The sequence below is a fragment of the Diadema antillarum genome, unplaced genomic scaffold (assembly GCF_040938485.1).
Source record: "Diadema antillarum isolate AM-2024a unplaced genomic scaffold, OU_Dant_1.0 scf00000148, whole genome shotgun sequence".
NCBI lineage: Eukaryota > Metazoa > Echinodermata > Echinoidea > Diadematoida > Diadematidae > Diadema > Diadema antillarum.
In genome coordinates, this window is record NW_027271037.1 from 1,001,425 (window position 1) to 1,021,439 (window position 20,015).

The 20,015-nt window shown below is 38.4% G+C and overlaps 1 protein-coding gene across 1 annotated transcript in view; it reads left to right on the top strand.

The window, feature by feature from the left end:
- Window positions 1-6,289, top strand: part of LOC139721735 (eEF1A lysine and N-terminal methyltransferase-like) — a 38,041-nt gene extending 31,752 nt beyond the window's left edge. Inside the window, exons 9-12 of the mRNA XM_071633055.1 lie at window positions 82-293; window positions 3,063-3,198; window positions 3,758-3,895; window positions 4,881-6,289. Of these exons, the coding sequence (XP_071489156.1) occupies window positions 82-293; window positions 3,063-3,198; window positions 3,758-3,895; window positions 4,881-5,176 (782 nt within the window). The 3' untranslated portion in view covers window positions 5,177-6,289. The remainder of the gene's footprint in view (window positions 1-81; window positions 294-3,062; window positions 3,199-3,757; window positions 3,896-4,880) is intronic.
- The last annotated feature ends 13,726 nt before the right edge of the window (window positions 6,290-20,015 follow it).

Consider the following 20,015-nt stretch of genomic DNA (forward strand, 5'->3'; position numbering starts at 1 on the left):
ATGCCAGTTTAACCATTCTATTCAACAATGGGCCCTATTATCCTGCTGTGAGTGACACCACTCTCTCATCCCTCTGTACAGAAAAGGTGAGGTCTGCCAGTGGCAAGAAGCGGGGAAAGACGAAGACGAGCGTCGACCACTGGCACCTGTCCATGGCCTTCCATCGCCTCATGGTGGCGGGCTTCGCCCTCATCCCGGACTGCGTGGAGCTGCTTCGCAGTGGGGCCAAGGCAGTCCTGGTGGGCCTGGGGGGAGGGGCTCTACCCATGTTCCTCTACAAGCACTTTCCGCAGGTGAGCTTCGTTGAAGGAGGGAGGCGGTTGTGGGGTGCACAGTGTTACCCTGTGACAATCAGTGAAACTCTTCTTTCTATTCACTGTCAGTATCTTCAATCAAAGGAAATTTCTTCTGCTGACTCACCACAGCCACAACTTCCATATGTCTCTTCCAGTATTCTCTGATGTTTTTTTGCACTTTTTGATAGTACAGTAGGACCTTGATTATTTGGATTCTCTGTTATCCAGACGTTGACTGGCTGATATATTTTTCTTATGTTTTCATGCATTTTCAGTATCAAATCTCACTCAAAACAAACACACATTCAACCATTATCCTGCAAATACGTGACGGGACATATTCCAATCATCACAGCGAACTGTAATTTTTAAGTCATTTGGTTTAGATGATGTCAAAGACTGGTGCCGTGCTTGTACCGACACTGAGTGCACATCAGTGGTTACAATACAATGCAGCGGCAGTATTCGACGAGTCGCAATATCGATCTCATTGTCGGTCAATATCAATCAAACAAACAATACATGAAGGGATATTTTATGTGTGTTTCATTTTATTTCCGTAGTATGTAACATGACAATACCAAGCAGATACAGTGTAGTCATAATATTGGTGAGTTGGTATTAGAACACTTTATAAAATGGGTTCAAGAATGTAGCCAATAGGAAGCGCTGAAATGAGTCACGTGTGCTTTATTGGTTTATATTCTAGTCCCAATGCACTGCGTGTTAAATCCTATTGCCGATCGTCTGTGCGCGCGGCGGCTCCTTTGAATTGCATGCGTATGCATACGCGTTGTAGAGCTGTCAATCCTGTAAACAACTTCTAGTTCGGGCTGCCAGCCGGCCGGCCTTTCTTCTGAATGTGTGGCGTACGTATACTCATATACGTACAGTACAGTAGACCAAGCGTTGTGGTACCGGACGCGTACATGGAGTCACTTTGAAGGGCAAATCCAACGATTTAGCAGGTTAATTCTCACGCCGTTTTCAGAGTATGTTGTCTAGTAGGCCTATATGAGGAGTCTATATCAAGTCTTTAATGTAAAGGGTGCATATTCTATGTAAAATAAGTAAGTTTTCATGCGGGAACTTAAGTGTCCGGAAACCCAACCCCCCATCATACTTATACTGTATGTGCGGGATTTCCGAGTGCGACGTGCGTAAATGTTTGGGACGAACATCTTCGGACGTCTTGACCCACAAAGGTACGTGAAAAACGCTGAAAAATGCTGTTAGTTTTCGAATTTTCGACCCATTTTATAAAGCAAATGATGCACAGGATTATTTCGTGGCATTAGTGGAGATGCAGCTCACTCTCGGGTATTTACAATGTAGTGCAACATGCACTCGGCTTCGCCTCGTGCATGTTTCACAATTGTAAATACCCTCGAGTGCGCTATACGCCTCCACTAACGCACTCTATCCTGTGCATCATTTGTATATTATAAAATGGGTTCAAGAACGTAGCCGATAGGAAGCGCTGAAATGAGTCACGTGGGCTTTGATTACTTTAGTACCATTGCACTGCAGTACCAGTGCGCACTCAATCAGTTGTTACGTGCGCGCGGCGGCTCCTTTGAATTGCATGCATACGCGCTGTCAATCCTGTAAACAACTTCTAGTTCGGGCTGCCAGCCGGCCGGCCTTTCTTCCCTTGTGCATAACATGTGTGGCGTACGTATACTCTTATATGTACAGTACAGTAGACCAAGCGTTGTGGGACCGGACGCGTACATGGAGTCACTTTGAAGGGCAAATCCAACGATTTAGCAGGTTAATTCTCACGCCGTTTTCAGAGTATGTTGTCTAGTAGGCCTATATGAGGAGTCTATATCAAGTCTTTAATGTAAAGGGTGCATATTCTATGTAAAATAAGTAAGTTTTCATGCGGGAACTTAAGTGTCCGGAAACCCAACCCCCCATCATACTTATACTGTATGTGCGGGATTTCCGAGTGCGACGTGCGTAAATGTTTGGGACGAACATCTTCGGATGTCCTGACCCACAAAGGTACGTGAAAAATGCTGAAAAATGCTGTTAGTTTTCGAATTTTCGACCCATTTTATAAAACAAATGATGCACAGGATTATTTCGTACACTGTGCATCATTTGTATACTAACGCCCATACATGATGGGCTAGAAAGTGCTGTATGTGAGCATATCTGTCTTATCCAGTCAAATTGATTATCTGGACACCTGCCGGTACCAACATGGCTGGATGATTGAGGTCCTACTGTACATTGATGGAGGTCTGACATGCCGCATGGGTATACAATTGCAAACATAGATTACAGCAGATGATCACACATCCATCAAAATGTGCATGTTAGACAGGTGCTTGTATGTTTCATATCCCATGGCAATGAAATGCTTATCTCCATACTGAAATAGAAGCCATGCCCATCGATTGATTACACTTTCAAAAATAGAATGTACAAACTATTTATCTTGCTTGGTAAAACGAAATGAAACATGTACAATGAAAAAAATTGTAATGAATACAAAAGGATTTGAACTAAAATATAAAAAAAGTAAGTATAAGTAATTACCACTTACCAATTTATAATCAATTACTGAACCAATTCAAACTTTCGAATTACTATTTTAAACTTAGATGAATTTTCAGATATTGCTCAATATGCACAAATCTCATGAAAGCTTATCAAGAAAGCTATTCAATGAAATATTGCAAGAGAATTGTTTTTACAGTGGTATTTTTTTTTCTCTCTCTCTCTGTCTATTGACTTTTTTTTTTGGTTCCACAGCTGGAGTTGGATGTGGTGGAGCTGGATCCAGCGCTGAAAGACATTGCCAAATCCTGGTTTGGACTAGTCGAGGACGAGAGACTACGTGTTCACATTCAGGACGGTTTGGAGTTCATCAAGAACCAAGCAGAGAAAGGTTTGTGTGCAAGGCTGCTTTCACTGAGAAAGGTGTATGTGTATGTCTCTTTTCAGTGATAATGGCCCCACATGAAGGAGAATTTGATGTGTGGAACTCGTCTTCACTGGTAAAGACTGATGAACGAGTGTCATCCTACTAACTGGATGCTTTTTCTTCCTACCACAAATCCACCTTAAGTTTCTTTCTGGGGTTTTTTCTGACAATTTGTACTTCACTCTCTTGTTCCGCTTCTGATCCTCCTTACATTGTACCTTTCTTTCTTGGTACTCCCCCTCTCTTTATTTTTGTCTTCATCTTCTCTTGTTGCTCCATCTCTTTTTTTCTTTCATTTTGTCTTTCTTTCCCTCTCTTTGTTGTATCTGCTGTTTCTTTCTTTTTCTTTTGTATGTCTCTGCCCCCCCCCCCCGACACACTAGAGGATTTATTTTAATGCATTTTTCGTCATCTACCTTCTGTCTCCTTTGTTCTAACTCAAACACTGCAAATGAATTAGTGAGCTGTCTTTCTTCACATATTATTGCTAACGAGACTGGTTCTCATTTCTTTGGCCCAATAGATTCTCCCCCTGTGTACAATGTGGTGATGTTCGATGTGGACAGTAAGGACACCACTGAGGGTATCAGCTGCCCTCCGCGAGCTTTCCTTGAATCCTCCGTGCTGGAGCAGGTGAAGAGGATCTTACACCCCAAGCAAGGTAGGTCTGAGAAACATGTAGCACTTTATTACCTCCGCCAAGGGAGGAGGTTATGTTTACATTACTGTTGGTTTGTTAGTTAGTTAATTTGTCCGTGTGCAAAATAACTCAAAAAGTTGTGCACTGATATGAATGAAACTTGCAGGGAAGGTTAAGAATGACATAAGGAACAGATGATTAAATTTTGGTAGTGATCCGATGGATTTTTTAAAGGATTTTCGATATTTTAGCAGGTAGGGTCAATTAAGTTGGGAGTTCAAGCTTCGCATTTTTGAGATTTTCATACATGAACTAAAGTGCGTTCTCTATCTTCTACTAGGGCGAGGCACGCCGCGCAGCTAAGGGTTTATGACGTAACAAAGGCTTCTATATTGGGAAATCACGCGATTTTCAGCATGCATAGGTATGGGTGGAAATCACTGATCTATATGGAAGAGTAAGATCATCGGTGGAAAGAAGCTTGCTTGGCAGAGGTCTGCACTCTGAGAGTGCTATACTGCGTAGAAAAGGGATGAAACTTAAAGCAGTTAGTTCCATAATGCATTTTTTGGTGTACATTACATCTGGCTTTTGTTTAATTATTAAGAAATTGGCTGACAGTTATGATACGAGATTTGCTGTGAATGGAAAATATGGTTGGAAAGGATTGACCCGCTATGTGCCTTGAGCTGAGCTTTAATCCCCATATTAACTGGCTAGGGTAGCAAAGATTTAGTCATGATGACATCACAATCCAACCTGATGTTCATGATGGCAAAATTGGGATTTGGGGTTGAGATAATCTCTTTCTCATTGACAGTCATTTTTTGGACACTTTTAAAAATTAAAAGGAATCAGAGTTGCAGATGGAAAAAATGTTTGCCAATACCAGGGAAGTTGGGGTTAAGATTTTATTTTTTGTGTGCAGTTTAAAAACAAAAAGCCAAAGTAAGAAGTTATTTTTCTCATAACAGTCATACATTTTCAACTTTTCCCTCTTTTCAAGGCATATTCATCCTCAACTTTGCTTGCGGTGATGATGAACTTAAGGAGACGCTGCTGTCTGACATTCGAACCCACTTCCCCACCGTTCAAACAAGTCCCATGGAAGACGACGTCAACGAGATCGTGTACGGCTTGCTGGACACCTCCGATGTCAACACCCCGGAGATGCGCAAGAGGCAGGCGGAAAGCGGACAAGCTCTCCAGGAGTACGCAAAGTCTGTGTCGCCCCAGTGGGACCCATCCTTTGACCTCTGTGAAATGATGGAAAACTTGAAGATTGCTGAGGATGATAGATGATAAATGACATCCTCAGTGGAGTGATAAAAAGACATTGGTACTTATATATCTTTGGGTGGTTACTCTAGGTGCAGGTCACAAGATCATTTACAGAGAGTGCAGAGCTAAGCTTTCCATATTGGTGCTACTAACAAAGGCAAATTTTCATGAATATCACATGTCTCATTGTGTGAGTCATTTAACCCATTGAGGACGAGTCCAGAGTATACTCGGGCCAGTGTCTATGGGAAATGCGTGTTGTAGCAAAATCAAACCGTCCTCAACGGGTTTATAATGAAAGTGCTTTGTGAGATATCAAACCCAGTGATCAGTAAGCTCCTACAGCATTTCTTTTGCTGACTGGCATACATGCTACAGTGCTTTGTTTACTGATTGGCATAAATGTCTTGAAACTAATTGTCAACTAGAGAAGCACTCTGAGAGCACAGACCTTTGCCAAGCAGCTCATTTCCACCGCTGCTCTTGTTCTTCAAATGAGTTTAGTGATTTCCACCCACTCTATGCATGCTGAAAATCGCCCGATTTCCCAATATAGAAGCATTTTGTTACGTCATCAATTTCCAGCTGCGCTGCAGAGCTTCGCCGGCCTAGAAGAAACTAGAGCACACACTTTAGTGCACATATGAAAACCTCCAAAATGCGCAGCTTGAACTCCCAAGTTCATGGACCCTACCTGCCAAGACATCAAAAATCCTTCATAAAATCCATAAAAATTTTCAGATCACTACCAAAGTTTAATCATCTGTTCCTTGTTTTATTCTAAACCTTTCCTGCAAGTTTCATCCAAATTCGTGAACTACTTTTTGAGTTATTTTGCACACGGACAAACTAACTAACTAAATACAAATGTAACTAACAAACCAACGGTAACAAAAACATAACCTCCTCCCTTGGCGGAGGTAACTAGAAAAGCACTCATGCAGACCTCTGCCAAGCAGCTTCTTTGCTATGCCCGAGTGAACTCGCTGCTGTACAACTGGGTCAGGTGTCAATGGATCACTGAAAGCTGGTGAAAAAACTTGGCAAGTTAAAGGTCATGTTTACCTTTGGGAACAGTAATTTTAAGAAAATGTTCAAGATATCACATTTGATGCATATGTGTAGATCTGTTGTGTCACAAAACATCCTACCATATAAGATTTTTGCAATAAAGCCTAAAATAGTAGGTATCAGTATTTTTCTCATTAAACCATAATTGTAGACGGTTTAGTCTGCCTACACTTTTATTATAACTGTTGCTCACATGTTGTGTATTTAACAATACTTAACTTTGATTGTATCTTTTTTTTACAATGGTTGTTTCTATCCCTAACTCACATTTTAGAACTATTTTGAAGCACTAAAGCTGGGTTTTTGTTTCATCTGCAAATGGTAAATTATGTCTTTAAAGCTAAGTGCCTTGGCACACAAAGAGTCATTAGCTGTGGGTCATAGGTCTACAAAGTTTCTACAAAGTTGCATTTACTGCCCAAATGATGTGGAATATATTCAATTTGGCTGCTTAATATGGATTACCTGATGTGGGCTGCACACTATCCCATTTTGTCTACTGTTCCAACCTGTATGTTTGACCAGTAGGTACCCAGTTTTTGTCTCGCCCACCGGAGGTGAAGGCGAGACTAAGGGATCCAAATGGCGTCCGTCCGTCGTCCGTCCGTTGTCCGTCCGTCGTCCGTCGTCCGTCCGTCGTCCATCCGTCGTCCGTCACAAATGTTAAAGTTTACCTGCAAGACTCTCTTATGATGCATAACTTGGCAACTGTTACAGCAATGGCAGCCACACTTGGGTGATAGAAGCACTAGGGGTATCTTCATGTTATGGTGTTGTCAGAGGTCATGTGATGAGGTCAAAGGTCATTTGAGGTCATATATTAAAGGGTATGTGCAAGACCCTCTTTTCTATGTTAAAGTTTACCTGCAAGACTCTCTTTTGACAAATAACTTCACATAAGTTGCTTGGATTACCACCTAACTTGGGTCATAGATGCACTGGGGGTACCTTCATGTTATGGTGCCGTTGGAGGTCACAGGATAAGGTCAAAGGTCATTTGAGGTCATACGTTATAAAGTTTACTGGCAAGACTCTCTTATCACTCGTAACTCGACACATGTTGCTACAAAAGCAATCAAACTTGGGTGATGGATGCACTGGGGGTACCTTCATGTTATGGTGCCATAAGAGGTCACATGATAAGGTCAAAGGTCATTTGAGGTCATACGTTAAAGTTTACTTGCAAGACTCTCTTATCACACATAACTCAGCACATGTTGCTACAATGACAATCAAACTTGGGTGATGGTAGATGTCTCTTGGGAAGTTGAAGGTAACCACAAGGTCAAAGGTTACAGACAGGGGTCAACGAACTTTTAGGGCCCAATGTTAAGTTTTTAGGGTGCATTTCGTTTATGGCTCATAACTTTTGATCCCTTTGTCCGTTTGTGACCAAACTTGGATGGAACATGTCCCTTGGGGAGGTGAAGGTCGTCACAAGGTCAAAGGTCACGGACAGGGGTCAACAAACTTTTAGGGCCCAATGTTATGTTTTTAGGGCGCGTTTTGATTGTGGGTCATAACTTTTGATCCCTATGTCCGTTTGTGACCAAACTTGGACGGTAGATGTCCCTTGGGGAGTTAAAGGTCATCACAAGGTCAAAGGTCACAGAAAGGGGTCAACAAATTTTTAGGGCCCAATGTTAAGTTTTTATGGCGCGTTTCGATTATGGCTCATTATTTTTGATCCCTTTGTCCGTTTGTGACCAAACTTGGATGGTAAATGTCCCTTAGGGTATTGAAGGTCACCACAAGGTCAAAGGTCATAAGCAGGTCAATTAACTTCTGGGAGTTATAAAAATATTAATTCCTTGTAAGTGAATGGGCGAGACACAATTTGGTGATTGCCTTGTTCCATGTTTTACTGGTCCATTTCTGAAAAAGTTGCAGGTCTGACAGTGATTTTTTGTACTGGTCAGGGACCATCGGACCAGTGTCAGTGTGCAGCGTTGCCTCGTGGTCAGTTTAAGGGGTGAGAAATTATGAAAGGAGGCTACATTCACAGGACATGAGACGTTTGGCCATGTAGAAGGAGACAGTGTCATCTATAACTGGTGATATACGATGTAGTACTGTAAAAGTGGAAATTTTTTGCAGAGTTGAAATTTTGCGCATTTCAGTCAACCTGAAACTAGCGCGAAAATAAAAGCACACAAATATTTTTGCTTGCCATATAGTCCAGTAGTTGATGTCTGGATTCCATGGAAGTTCAAACAAGCGAAACTCTTCTCATCTGGCCAAGTGGGAAAAATTAGTTACGCGAAAATATCCACTTTTACAGTAACCCACATATTTATATATTATGAACATGCCCGTTGGCAGAAGAAAAGTAACATGCAGACACAGATCTTAAACTTCCAGGACGTCAAAAAAGAATTAAAGAAATGCACTGTAGCTGCAGAGAAGTAAAACAGCTGTTTCAGCTGCCCATTCACACAAATTTGTGGAGAGAATTGGGGATGAAGTGTCTGGCTCAGGGTGCAAGCTCAGAGGTAAGGCTTGATCCCTAACCTGCACATTGAGAATGCATTGTGCGTACCACCAGACCAGTTCAGCAATTAGTGTATTATTGCAAGTTTGGGGTTTTTTTTTCTGTTTTGATGACCCAAGAATGCCAGTGTCTGGGAGAATCAAACTATTGAATTGATAAATTTCTTTCTTTGAAAATCGATAAATACTACTACAATGAACACAGCATCTTCTGCCCTACTTCAAAGTTTTCCAGTCCCTTCACCGGTTTGGCCACAGAATCACTAAGAGCTTTTCAAACCTTTTTAAAGATGTTCTGAGGTATACACCCTTGTCTTCTTATCCTCTAGTGAGGGCCAAATGACTACAAATATCAACTCAACTTGATACATGCCAGGTAGTTCTGTCATCCATGTGTTATAATTTGTGTCAGTACTTGCATCAATGGGCAATTACATTATGAAAGTGACACATCACTTTTTTGTTGCCCTTTTCGAGTGTGAAAGGAGGTTTCTCCTGAAGAGTGAAGTAATGAAGTGTTATCTACCAGTAATTATTGTGATTAAAAGATAAAGATGGTTGTATACCAACATTTTGAAACAGCTGTTGTAGTTATCCCCACATTATTTAAAAAGGCATTTATGAATTTTATATGAGACAACCTAACACATGTCTTCATAGTCTCATCTTTGTGTAAATTTACATCCAACTCAAGTACACAGAAACAAAAGTTAAATGATCGGAGACTCTATGTTTGGAGTTGAAAAATCTTGAGATATGTGTGTGACTTCTCAGAGACAATCACTCCTGTCTTCTTCAAGAAAGATGTGCGTGAAAAAAGGTACAGTATCAAATTTTACTGTACCCCGGCCAGCAATTCTGAGAAGAAACTGCTAATGATCCAGAGATTTTGTCACAAACCTGGCCTTTTAATCTCTCTTCAAGTGATAACTGATATCAAAGAGTTTCTCTAATACAGTCTGTGCTACCAAATACTTCAATTATTCAAAGCAAAGGATGTCTGTCAAGTTTCTTTTCTTCTTTATGTCATGAAAGTTATGTTATTCTTAAGTAATCATGAAGTGGACATGTATTGTTCAGTGGTGGGATTTTGTTTACGAGGGATTGTAATTCAGACTGGAATGTCTCCTCAACTTAGTTTCCAGCTCAAAGTGCAAATCTTTCATCTCGTGATTAAAGAGAATTAAACTTTTAACTATTAAATTTGTGTCGTCGTCCCTTTTCTGGTTGTTCAGTACCCGTCTGCCCATCTAGAGGTCTTCATTGAGAAGTTCAGTCAGGACTTTGATTGGATGTGCAGGTGTCTTCTTCTCGTCTTTGGCTGGTAGAGGGGGCAGGATGTTGGCATTGGGAACTAGGGAAGTAAAAATGGCGGGAGAACGGATGATAGAAGGGGAATAAAATATGATTTGAGTGGGCCAAGCGATGCATAGTGTCAGATTGAAGTGTGAACAAACAAACTAATGATGAACCAAATGTGTGAATGTATATGGTACATCGATTACAATTTGTTATTCCGAAGGTTCATTAATCCGAAAATGACATGGGGTTCATTGTTTCGAAGGTTGGTTATTCCAAAGATTTGTTTGTACAATGTACACACCTGCTTTTCATGTTTGGATTGATGAACCTTGCATCTTCAGTATAAACAAAGATCCTACAGGATCTTTGGTATAACCTACCAGATTTCATTTTTCGGATGAACGAACCTTCTGAATAACAAACCTTATTTCATGTTGGGATTGATGAACCTTCTGATTGACGAACTTGCGGAATAACACCACAAATCTAGTAACTAATCCTGAAGGTTCATTTGTACGCACATTCTTTTCATTTTCGGATTGAAAAATCTTATTTCATTTTCAGATTAACAAACCTTTGGAATAACTTAATCTTATTCTCCAGTTAATGAAAATTCGGAATAAAAAACCTTTTACAATGCTATGAGTCTTTGAATAAATGAACCCTATTTTTTTTTTCTTTTGAATTAACAAACCTTGGGAATAACAAATATCACACAGTATACCAAAGTACATTATTATATGGCGGCTATTGCTATGGGAACCACAAAGTACATGTAGTTACTTATTACCCTAATGACATTAATGTCTCTTGATGGTGATAACACACCTGCATTTGATTCTATGTTGATTTATCTATCACTTCCAATGGAAATATTTCAATTTTTTTTTTTTTTTTTGTTTCACACACAAAAATTTATATTTCCATATCTCCATATTTTGGTGCAATTGAATTTCTGTAATTATTCAGAAATATAGAACTGCATTACCGACAGGTGGTGCATGCAGCGTGTCAAGTAGGAATGGTAATAGAAAGAAACTTACGAGAGATTAAAGGAGAGAGAGAGAGAGAGATGAATATGATCACACTCAACATGGAGCAGAATGTGTCAGAGAAAGTACATAATGAACTTAAAAACGTGATTTTCTCACATAGATTATTTCGTTTCCATAGCATATTGTGACTGATGTTTACACTTGACTCGCCCAGTCTAGCGACATTTAGTAGATTAAAAACTGAAGTAGTCGCTCATTGGGATAAGTCTGAAAAAGTCATAAAAATGTACCTATTCCGGCCACTGGCTCCGTGTTTGGGTTGCTGCTGAATCTGGTCGGCATGGTGGGCCTAGAAGTGGTTTTCCACTTCGCCATGCGGATAGCGGGATCCTGGTAGCTGAAGCGGGAAGTGGAGCTGATCGAGTAGCGGATCTTCGGCGGTTTTCCTAGGGTATATGGAGGCGGGTCAGTGAAAGATTCGATCAAGGGTTTATACAAATAATAACTTGGAATCAACCTGGGATTCATTTGAACAATGTAGCCAGATTGCCCAAGTCGGATGAAGAGTGTACAGGGGTTGGTGTTTGCGTCTTCATTGGATCCGGACTCAAGATTTCTGTTTTGTTTTGTTGTTGTTTGTTTGTTTGTTTTTTAAGTCAGTTCTGTTTTAATATTCATTTCACATTTGCCAATTAAGCCAAGAAAACTACCAAAGTATCAAACTTGATTTCCTTTGCCTGTACTCATTCACTCAGTAGTCTCTTTATGTACCGATCATCCATTTAGTTTTTTCTTTCCAGATCGTTCAGAAGAAATAGGCCTACATGTACCTCGAATATATGCTGGGGAACTAAAGATTTGATATCGACTTTCCGAAATTTGAAATATATCAGTCGAATTAGGCCAAGGCTAACGCGCTGGCCCGCGTTAGACATCATGGTAGTTTCAACCGCAATTTGGTTTGCACATTCTTCTGGGAATGCTTCAAGGAGAGAATATTGGAATATCAATGCAAGAACGACCGAGAATGACGCTACCGCAGATTTACTTAACTTAATTCTCAGAAACGTTATTCTGAATCTTTTATTAATTCTTTTGATCTGTATAGGAGAGCATACGAATCGAGTTGATCTACATTGTATTTGGTTCGAAAATTTCTCCAAGAAGCGGACGCATTTGCATGCATGCGTGTCTCGTTGCATCTGCGTGGTTATGCGGGTATTTGTACTTTGTGATTGACCGTTCAAGTTTAGAAATCCACACGAAAGGATGATCGGGTAGATATAGAGCGCATCAAAAAGAGGCTTCTTTCCCGGACGCAAGGTGGCGCTAGTAAAACATCGCTTGTGACCTAAACACCTTTTTTTTTTTTTTTTTTTTTTTTTTTTTTTGCTCTCAAGTGTTGAAAACAAGAAAAGCGGGAAATCTTACCAACTTCCAGCGGGTTGTTGCTTCGCACTTCATGCCTGCAGGTCCAGTTTGTTTCCTCTGGTTAAGATAAAAATACGAGAAACTAAACTCTTAATTACATTTTATAGCGATAGCAAATTGTAATTGCACTGAATAACAAACTCATTTTCATTCCTTTTCCAAGAGCGTTGTTTCAGTTTAATTTCCCAGTTCGTAGTGAAATAAATCACCTTAGCACTTCGGTGCAGAGAAGACAATAATTTTATAGAATCCTTTGATTTAAGGTCGATTTTGATGGGCTGTAGATCAATTCATCGATATTTGTTAAATTAGAATTAGGGACTAAATCCTAAATAAAAAATAAGTTCTAGAACGGTAACACGATGAAATTTTCACTCTGTCCGCCATTTTTATTTAAGGTCGTTTAGTTTATACAGGTTATCAAATATTGTCGATGTGAAAGCACAAAACGTACAGAAACACACACACACACACACACACACACACACACACACACACATCGTACACCGAGGAATACGTTTTGCATTGAAAAATCCCGACTTACGCATGTGTGAAAATTTATTTCTGAAGTCTTTGTGTATAGCCCTCGGACTCCAGATACTGAATGTCTGCAAAGAAAGAAAATAAACGCATCCATGCTCAAAAGAAATTCTTACCATTTCATTTCAATATCAAATATGTGTTTATTTTTTTTTTCTTTTTGATGCGGAATTTGTTTGTAGGTTGACAAGAACGGCTTACTTTTTAATACAATGGTTAACAAATCTGCTCCCGAAATCGAGCGGGCTTGGAAAGACTCTGAACTTTAGTGGACGACTTGTAAAAATGCCAACGCAGTGGCGGATGCGACCACCCAGCTAACATTTGCTCACATTTTTGAATGCACGACATTATTGTAAGTAGGCTTCCTAACTGTTTAGCCCTTCCCATCCCCACCCAAAAAATAATAATAATAAATGAATAGAAAAGAAAAGATATTGATACTGTTTTTGCAAGCCAAAGAACTTTGTTAGTAAGTTGCAGTACGTAACATCTTTCAAAACTTAAATCACGTTGACAGAAAGTCATCTAGATTAATTTTCCAGTTTGGTACATTATACTCACCAGGTTGTCCTTGTTATAAGGACTCTGGTAAACAAGGCCTGGGGAGTGTGGGTTGTGTCGGCGAATCGGCGAGAAGAGTCGCGGTAGTTTAGGGCGGGTGTGAGGGTGGTCTTTCTTGATGCAAAAGTCGGAGAAAGTCGTAGTTCGAGGCTTGCCATGTCTCCTTGTGAAAACATTGGCCATTTTGGAAAAACTCAAAGCTGATCGGAGACAGTTAACAAGCTTCGTGAGGGGAGAGGGGAAATTTTCGTCAAACTCTCTTTGAAGTAACGTACGTAAGACCACACTGCTAAACAATATCTAGGTACAAAATCTTTAATGGTTTACAAGATCTATCCATTGTTACCTAGGGGTGCATTATGACGTGTGCGCGTAGAGTAATCAATGTACTGTACTATAACACGTCATAGACTACGCGCATCACAATAAAACAAGGTTGGGCATAGGCAGACGTAGGCGCGGACGTTCAAAGGGAAAAAACATGATCTGAGCGTGCGCAGTAGCGCGGGTCATTATACTGCGCACGCTCAGATCATGTTTTTTTTTTGTCCCCTGTGAACGTTCGCGCGTCTAAAATCTAAAGCTCCCTAATTATTGTGACGTCACTTTATAAGTTGAATTGCAATGATGATAAACAATTCCAAGTGAGAACAAAGCATTGTTTCAGTAATTTATTGTGTTGACTTTTTTTTCTTTGTTTCTTGGACTGTAAGCTCGACTATTGTCTTGAAAAGGTAGACACTTCAGCTCTCTTACACCACACTCCCTGCACATCATACACACACAAAATAAACATGCGAGAACACTAAATCACAGGTCATTATAATTAGACTTTATACATGCACGCACAAACGCACACGTACCCCTAAAGTTACAGATAGGGCCTAGTAACTCACATCTCGAGCAATCTATTTTCAATGTCAAGGAGGCGTTGGCACATTCGAGTGTATTCTACTTTTAGAGGTGAGGAATGATCACCTTATGCAACATAAACTTGCCGCAAAGTACTTTGTTGACCATAGTTTCCATCTAGATTTTAAAAAAAAAGATATATATATATATATATATATATATATATATATATATTTATCTAAAAAAAAAAAAAAATATATATATATATATATATATATATATATATATATATTTACGAAGGATTTACGTCCTTTGGGTCTATGTCAGGTTAATGTGTGTGTGTGTGTGGCACACAAACACACACTATAGCTTCTGACCACACGAGCAAAGAGAATTAAGGGTTTGGGACGAACACCGATCTAGGGCTTTCAATAGCTCAGTCGGTAGAGCACCGGTCTAGTAATCCGGAGGTCTCGGGTTCGAATCCCGATGAAAACCCATTTTCTTTGCTCAAAAGTTTTCGCCATTTATTATTTGTTTCTGGTCAGTTTTCCCTTTCTTGTTTCAATTCATATATATATATATTATATATATATATATATATATATATATATATATATATATATATTATTATTATTATTATTATTATTATTATTATTATTATTATTATTATTATTATTATTATTAACAACAACAACATTTGAACATGTACATTTTCAATCATTATACAATTATATTTACATACATATATGAAAAAAATACTTATCTATTACTCCTTTACAATAACATGATTAAATGAAGACATTTGAGATTTAAATGTGATACATGTAGCGTAATTCTACAAAGCTGTTGTTAACAAGGAACCCAAAAGTTAGCACACGTGCTAGTCGAGATTGGTCACCTTGATCTTCATACTAAAAGCTAAACACAAACGAAAAATTATTACATGGTTGGTTGAAATGGCTGTTGATATCTAAATACAATGTACATCATATATTTTCTAACATAGAAAACTAATTATACATGATACAGTATATAATCTCTATTAGAGAAGGAAATCTGCAAGGCATTTACGAAATGTAGATCTTTTGCTTTGTTCACGCATTTCTCGTGGCAATGTGTTCCAAAGTTTTGGTCCTAAGTAAGAAATCGAAAATTGTCCCTGTGTGGTTCTAAATTTTGGTAAGTACAACATTCTTTTTTCATTTGTTCTTGTCCTGTAGGTGTGCAAGTGTGATGCACAATTTGGCAATAGTCATACAGAGGGTGCGGAATAGTTCCATTGCAGAGATCGTACATAAATGTTAAAACTGAGAACTTATGTAACCTAACAACATCTAGAAGTTTGAATCGTTGGAACAGTGGTTCTGAATGTGTTCGTAAGGTCGAAAATGTTATAGCTCTCAGAGCCATTTTTTGAGAAATATGTATGCAATTTAAGTGAGATTTATATACACTGTATATATATGTATATATACATATACATATCTATATCTATATATATATATATATATATATATATATATATACATATATATATATATATATATATATATATATATATATATATATATATATATATTGAAACAAGAAAGGGAAAACTGACCAGAAACAAATAATAAATGGCGAAAACTTTTGAGCAAAGAAAATGGGTTTTCATCGGGATTCGAACCCGAGACCTCCGCCGGAGGTCAAGGACAATCTCATAATGTATATGTCGGGTGGTGTCTCTCCCTCATCTAAGGACTAGTAATTGCATCTATGTATTATTTCCTTTTGTGTGTATGTGTTTTTCTACCATTCATCGGAGCCTTCTCCTCCATTGTCCCCACCCTTTGGAATAAACTCCCTCTTCATATTCAAAATGACTCATCTATTGAGTCATTTAAAATCCTTCTTAAGACCCATTTGTTTAATCAGCTGTGATTTTTTTGTTTTTTTCTGGAGGAGCACACACACAATCAGTTATTAATTATTGTATCAAACTGTGTACTGTGTACAAACACATGTGCTTTTGTTTTCTTCTTCTTCTTGTGTGATTGTAGTTCTAATTTTGCATTGTCCTAGTGTTATTTTGTTTTTTAGTCTTTTTATGCACTTAGAAACACCAGTATAAAACGCCATATAGATGCAATCATTATTATTATCATTATTATTAGTTATCATTATCTACCCATTTTAATTGTTCTCTCCCTCTCTCTCCCTCTCTCGCTCTCTCTTCTCTTATCTTTGTAAAAACTGTTATTTTCGCGATGGTTAAATTTTCTCGAATTTCGTTAATAATCCTGGGGCTGTGAATGTATTACAACATGTGAAAATATCTTGAACTGACAAGCATTACTGTATTTACAATAGCTTTAGTGTCTTGAGTCAAATTACGAAACAAAATCTTGCGAAAGATATTTGTGACCCCATTAAAAAAAAAAATATGGGAAAATATCAGCTTTTATGTTAACGCCGATACTGTCTGTAAAAATAGAAAACGACAGAAACAATTTACACGAATTGTCATTCACGGTGAAAAGAAGAGCTTTATTTACATCATATCATTCTCATACAAGTCATATATAATACATAAATAATCTTTATCAAGTGTTAAAAATGTACAAATATACAATACGCGAACTCTTTCAAATCATATTTCTGTCAAACAAGAAAATGGACATATTTATCTGCAAATGATAAAATAAGAAAACCTCTTAAGTAGGCTAACTGTTTCTTGTGGAGTTTTTTTTTTTCCGAGTATGCATTTTAGTGTGAGAATGGAGTAAACTAGCTCATCCTGTCTGGACACAGTACAGTTGTGACTTTTTGCACCAAAAGTGAAGCTACAAGACAGGACAAAGAAATCGATTTTGTAATTTCAGTCTTCATGGACGGTTCAGCACTCATTAATTGCTTTCTGTAGAATTTATCAGCCTAGTAAAAAACACACCACCACAAATACACAGCTTTAAGAATGACCATCAGATGATAAAAAGAAAACAATGAAAAGGACAGACAGAATAAATATGCAAATCCAAGCCTCAAAAACAACAGCCAGAGGACACTTCATCGTTGTGAAAGCTGAAAGACCATTTGAATAGAATAGCAAAGGCATGTTCACCATTATATAATGACAAGAAAGACGTATGATTCAGCATGAAAGACGGCAAAACCAATCCTCTTAAAGAGGACACACTAATGAAATGAAATACAGTATGAAAATAAAACCAAATAAAGACGGCACCCATAAAGGCATATTTAATTGCCAAATCCACTCATTAATTCCCCCCCCTTTTTTTTTTTTCCTGCGTTGACCTGATGGTGCCTGTTGGAACTTAGCAGAGCATACTGCATGCATCACAGTTTTCAAAGTTTATTAAAATTGCAAGTACAAGCACAATTCACAAGGAAAAATTCACACATCACTCCCATGTTAGATCTTAATAAATTCCCCGCATACATTAGGCAGCATCAGCGCACAGTGATTTATGCCTAGACACGTACAATGTACTCTATCATGTGAAAGGTAACATTGAAACTCTGCAGGAAATGTTGTACAGTGTGAAACACCTGATCTCATGCTGCAATTTTCAAACCACAAATTTGCCTATGTTGATCTGCACACTAGTGCTAGATCCTCCTGTGAAAAAAAAAAATAATAGCAAAGATAGGTTTGTTTGTTTGTTTTTATTCTATGTGAAACACTACATTTTCATCCCCCAGCTTTTCAAGTGTGATAAAAAGCTGACAAACAACAAAAAATAACATTAGTGATTTATTTGTGCCCTCTTCTACAAACGTACATGTATACAATAATTTCATGTGTAATTACTGCAAGGCTAATGCTCACAACGGAAAAAAAGAAAAATTGTAAATACTATACGTTCCAATGGTAATCAAAAATTGAATCTGCAATCCAGGATAATACCATAACAATTTCAAGAGACAATTCACAGTAAGATATGGTTTGATAGGTAATTCAAGGCTTTGAATTCCACAAGCAATAGCACAAGCTATGATGAAATATAAATTCAAGGTGAATGCAATAGATCTGTGATATATCATACATTTAAAAATATGACTTTGAAAAAAAAAAACACACAAAACAAATACACAAATTCTCTGTAAATACACACAATGGTCAGCCGATGAGAGCCAATGGTAATTCAATGCTGCAGGTGGGATGGATAAATTTATGGAAAAAAATAAAGATATAAACAATTGTATACAAACACAAAAAAATATATACATATAAATGGTTGCATCCTTGCAGGAAGGCTACTCTTAAACACACCAAGAATGAACTCTACCATTTTCCTATGCACTTTAAGATTACTTTGTGGAATAGTATGTTAGAAACACTGTAACTCTAATCTACTGCTTGCGCACACAGAATTAACATAGTAAAGCAAAGCAAAGCAAAACCCTTTCCCCTGCTCTCTTGATGCATGTTTTTTATATTCACAGCACAATTTGAAGCACAAGATATGCATATATATCATAGGCAGGAGTGGAACTATTTCCTCATGCGCTTTATACAAACAACTGAAATATATAAAACAGAGTGGCAGATCCAGAGGGGGGCGCAAACGGCACACCCCCCCCCCCCCTTCATTTTTCGTTAAAAACAAAAGAAATAAAAAGAAAAAAAATGAAATGAAACCCGGAAGTGGCACCAGAAATATTAGTCATGCCCTCCCTTTACAGAATTCCTGGATCCACCCCTGGAACAGCACATCATTCAGTAAATGTTACGACTTTTACCGTTCACCTCTCCATGTAGGCTATGCATCACACATGCTACCAATTCCTACAAAAACTTTATTCTAGCAAACAGCCATGGTGTCAATACATTATATCGCCCGATCTCCTTTCAGCCTAGCAAGGAATTTTACATGTCTTTGTTGTTGACCTTCATTCTGTGTGAAAATACCAATAAAAATAAATGCACCAGCACACACACACACAAACACTCACACATACATACACACTTATATACATACATACATACATAGGCTCAGCACAAAGAAGGTGGTCTCTTTTTTATCCAACATGCAGGAAAACAGAAAATGATGCTTAAATGATTTGCTTGCTTCTTCCCCTCCCCCCCCCCCCCCCCCCCACCGCCACCCTTCTTAAGCATGAAAATTCAACTCCCAAGCTGCATACAGACTTGTGTGTTTACAGCAATGGATTGTCCTGCAGATTGAATTACTAAGGTTTGGAATATTCTATTATACCACATCATGAAAACAGAAGGCATGAATTTATCTTCATCGTCGTTGTTGTTGTTGTTGTTGCTGTTGTTGTTGTTGTCGTTGTCATTGTTGTTGTATGGATAGAAACAGAGAATGAGAAAATGATTTCCCAAATTATATCCAACTTCCCAATGGCGTGTCCAACAAAATAGTGAATATGTGCAGTGCATCTTCCAAACAGACAATATTTCAAATCTGGCTGTGAGATTAAAATCAAGGAAAAGGACGTTAGGATCAAAAACTGTAACACAAGATTTCATTTAGAAAGTGACACCGCATATTGCCCACGGTCCCGTAGATGTGAAAGAGGCCGGTTTCTAAAATGATTTTGCTTGCAAAATTTGGTCACATACGTACAGGACCATTATACGA